Below are 3,676 nucleotides of genomic sequence, written 5' to 3' on the forward strand. Positions count from 1 at the left end.
ACAAGGGTTCTTTATTTCTAATAAAAGCACCTTCAACTTTAATGTTTGCCTTATATAAAGTATGTGTCAAGACCATTTGGATTGTGATAAGATTCCAGTGACATGCAGTTTGTCTGTCCACACACTGAAACTTGTCTGTTGACACTGAAAGTGCAGGAGCCTCAATCAGTGTGAATTCACCTTGATGGATGCATGTATCACCCAAAGGTTAAAAAACAAGTTCAGTGAAACTGAAGGTAAATAAAGAGCACTATGTAAATGTTAATCTGGTTAATGCGGTTAGTCTCATCCTGGTCGCATGTGAAAATATTCAGGAACTGCTATATGTTTCTCAACAGTTTGCCAAATGTTTGCAGTGTTAACGTAGTGATGGTATGCATGACTAAAATAATGGATTTTACCAATTAAATGTCTCCCTAAAACACCACTCATAGTCATTTACCTGTATATTAACATACAGAATTTATACAAAAAGAAAGACATTTAATTTTTCACTAGGACTATAAAATTGTCACATTTTCTTTCTTTCTATCTTTCTTTTTTTCCAATATTAATAATAATAATAATAATACTAATAATGATATTGTCAGCTTTGATCAACCCATTTTGCCCTGTTTACATGAATTCTGCTGGTTTTCCAAAATCAATTAAGAAGATCTGAAACATTCACAGTTCTGGGCCAGGTTATAAGTTATATTAATCAAAATTCCAGACACTGTACTTAAAGACTAATCGAATTTGTAAATGATAAACTTACAGTCAGGTTTTATAAATACTTCATTTCCTCCTAATCATCAGAAGAGAAACAACAGAACTTTAGGTCTTCTTCCTCAGCAGTCACAATGGTGAGTTTCAGTCCTTTTCTATTTTTAAACTCATTCTGTTTTTTAGATCATTCCCTGCATGTGTTGAGCTCAGGTTTTGTGCTGAAGTGAGTGCTGTTTTAATGCTTTTAGGCTGCAATGAAGGGTCTCATCGTCCTCTGCCTGCTTCAGCTGTGTGTTCAAAGCATTCAGGACGATGTGAACCCTGCCGCTCTTGCTAATATGATTCAATATTTTGATAAGCAGTAAGTGCATTTGTACAGTTTATACTCAGATGTTATATATTCATATTTTTTGTTTCAAATTAAAACAAACTCCATGTGCAAACTGTTGAGATGAACATAAAAAGGCAAATATTTTGTAACAATAAGGTTCTTTTTTTAACATGAGTTATCTATTTTAGTTTGCATGAACTAACAAATAAAATACTTAAAAAGCATTTATTAATCTTAGTTATAGGGTTAATATAGATAACTAAAACTAAAACAACAATCAAGTAAAATATATAAAGAAACATGCAGCTAGTTGTTAAGGAAATATGTCTCAATTTAAGTTAGTTAAACTTTAAACAAAAAAAATCTATATAGACAAAAAAAAAAGACAAAAACAAAATTACTAAAACTTACAAACTAAAATTAAAATGAAAACAGAAAATATAAAAGTAAAAATTAACCCATTTAAACTAACCATTAACTAACATGAACAAATATATACAAACAAACAAACACTGTAAGAAATGTATTGCTTGTTGTTAATGTTAGTTGATGCATTAATTGATGCTCCCTATTGTAAAGTGTGACCAATATTTCTCGAAAACAGTTATACTCTTAATGTTTTCCAGTGTCCAGCCAACAACCAAGCCTGATGTTCAATTTGCAATAGCGATTTTTGTCCCAAAATCTCAATGTAGAGATGCACAATCTGATATCAGGACTGTGTTCAGCGAGCAGGAGGCAAACCATGTGAGAACCGTTCTCACTAATGGACAGAAATGTGTACTCTGCACAAATTCACAAAACGTCATTGCTGCACGGCCAGTGCAAAAACCACAGGAACATGCTGAGCATATTCTGCTTTATCCTCTTGGTAATTCTCCCATGGATAAACTTCTAGCGAAGACAGACCAGAACAGCTGTATAGTTTTCTATTCGTACAACTCACCTTGTGTGACGAAATGCATTCAGAGTGCTGACAATATTTTGGATGGCATTTCGAACTGGAAAAATATACGAAAAGATGCAATGAATGTTTTTGTCTTTGAAAAGATCTGGCAGAAAGACGTCTGGAGGAAGGACATGGCAAAAGATCTTCTATTGATTCATGATAAGGTGCCTCTTTTTCGGTGTAACAACACTAATGGTATGGAATGTCAGAATTGTGTGGAAAGAAACACTGAGAATGTGATTCCTTTCTGTCTGCCTAAAAAGAAATCAATACTTTTGTATTTCCAGAAAATGCTTTTCTCAATGATCAGACACTGGCGTGTAAATGAATGATTTGCACCTCCTATCTTTTATGAACCAGCACATTTTGAGTTATGAAATCTGATTTATTACTCACCAAACAGAAATTGTTCTTGAACTGTATTGCTTGAACACTTGTTCTGTGCCTAATAAAACATTTAAATAACGTGTACTTAGTCGATTTCCATGGTCAAATATGTATTGTAAATATGTGTAAACAGACATTTTCATTGGTCTTTTCGTGGTGTTGGAGAAGAGGGCTTTAGTAAAACCATGGTTAAATTAGCATAAGGGTAGGTATCCACATCTGTTCAAATAAAAAAAGTCTACCAAATACATACATGCAAATATATTGTAAAATGAAATAATACTATATACAGTATTAATACATTTGAAGCACATGTGAGATTAGGATGTAGAGGCTCATTGTGCATATTATCTTGGGAATCAAATAGAAAACAATGACCAATTTAGTTACAACAGAATAAGCTATAAATATATAGAGTACAGTACATATACAACAATCTTCTTCAATGTATAGTATCATATAATGTAAATAGTTATCTTTGCATGGGCTCCTACAGTGTTATGTGCATCACACAGGTGTTTGTGATGTCAGATGATCTCTACTGCCTTTTATCTTGAAACACCAGCTCAGGAACTTCATCTTAATTATATAAAATAGTCATTCAAACGAATTATAAGATAAGAAAAAGCATTTCAGTTAAAGGGAGGAAATCACCTGACTGGGTTACTTACTGTATTACCAACACAAGGAAGACAGTTGTAATAAAAATGATTTTATTAACGAAATACTAATTCAATACTAATAATACAAATATACTACTATTCAGTGAAACTGCTAAAGAGTACTGCAATGCTATGGATGGCTAAGATGGAGTACTGAAAGTAATGAAAATACAAGTGACTTGAGTATAGCAGTATGTTCTATGATATTTAATAGGTTGAAGACCTGACGACTAATTAAAACAATTAAATAACAATTTGTTAAACATCTGATAAACTGATATATTAAATCATAGCCAGTTAACAAGAACATACTCTGACAATATATTTGAGTAGAGGTTTGATCTCGTATCTATCTATCTATCTATCTATCTATCTATCTATCTATCTATCTATCTATCTATCTATCTATCTATCTATCTATCTATCTATCTATCTATCTATCTATCTATCTATCTAATGTGAGAGCCTGCAATAATGCAGTTTGACCAGTGTGGCACTGTAGCGCAAGACTGTATTACAGCTCTCCTGATTCAGTTCAAAAGAAGAAGACAGCGCTTCAGTTAACCTGAGAACCTGAAGCTGTTGAGCGACGTTTGGAAGAACATGTAAATATATACTGTGCGCCTTCCTCTCAATAAC

The 3,676-nt window shown here is 32.8% G+C and overlaps 1 protein-coding gene across 1 annotated transcript; it reads left to right on the forward strand.

The window, feature by feature from the left end:
* The first annotated feature begins 733 nt into the window (after positions 1-733).
* On the forward strand, positions 734-2,450 carry LOC132134239 (uncharacterized). Its single transcript, XM_059547042.1, has 3 exons — positions 734-845; positions 957-1,069; positions 1,666-2,450. Exons 1-3 carry the CDS (start codon positions 843-845, stop codon positions 2,318-2,320), a joined length of 771 nt encoding a protein of 256 aa, XP_059403025.1. The 5' UTR covers positions 734-842; the 3' UTR covers positions 2,321-2,450.
* Positions 2,451-3,676: the final 1,226 nt, after the last annotated feature.

This window comes from Carassius carassius, unplaced genomic scaffold (genome assembly GCF_963082965.1).
Source record: "Carassius carassius unplaced genomic scaffold, fCarCar2.1 SCAFFOLD_58, whole genome shotgun sequence".
Lineage (NCBI taxonomy): Eukaryota > Metazoa > Chordata > Actinopteri > Cypriniformes > Cyprinidae > Carassius > Carassius carassius.

Excerpts from the sequence above, each read along its gene's own strand:
- LOC132134239 (XM_059547042.1), top strand. Across the intron at positions 1,070-1,665 it reads ATTCAATATTTTGATAAGCA|TGTCCAGCCAACAACCAAGC; the intron begins GTAAGTGCATTT and ends AATGTTTTCCAG.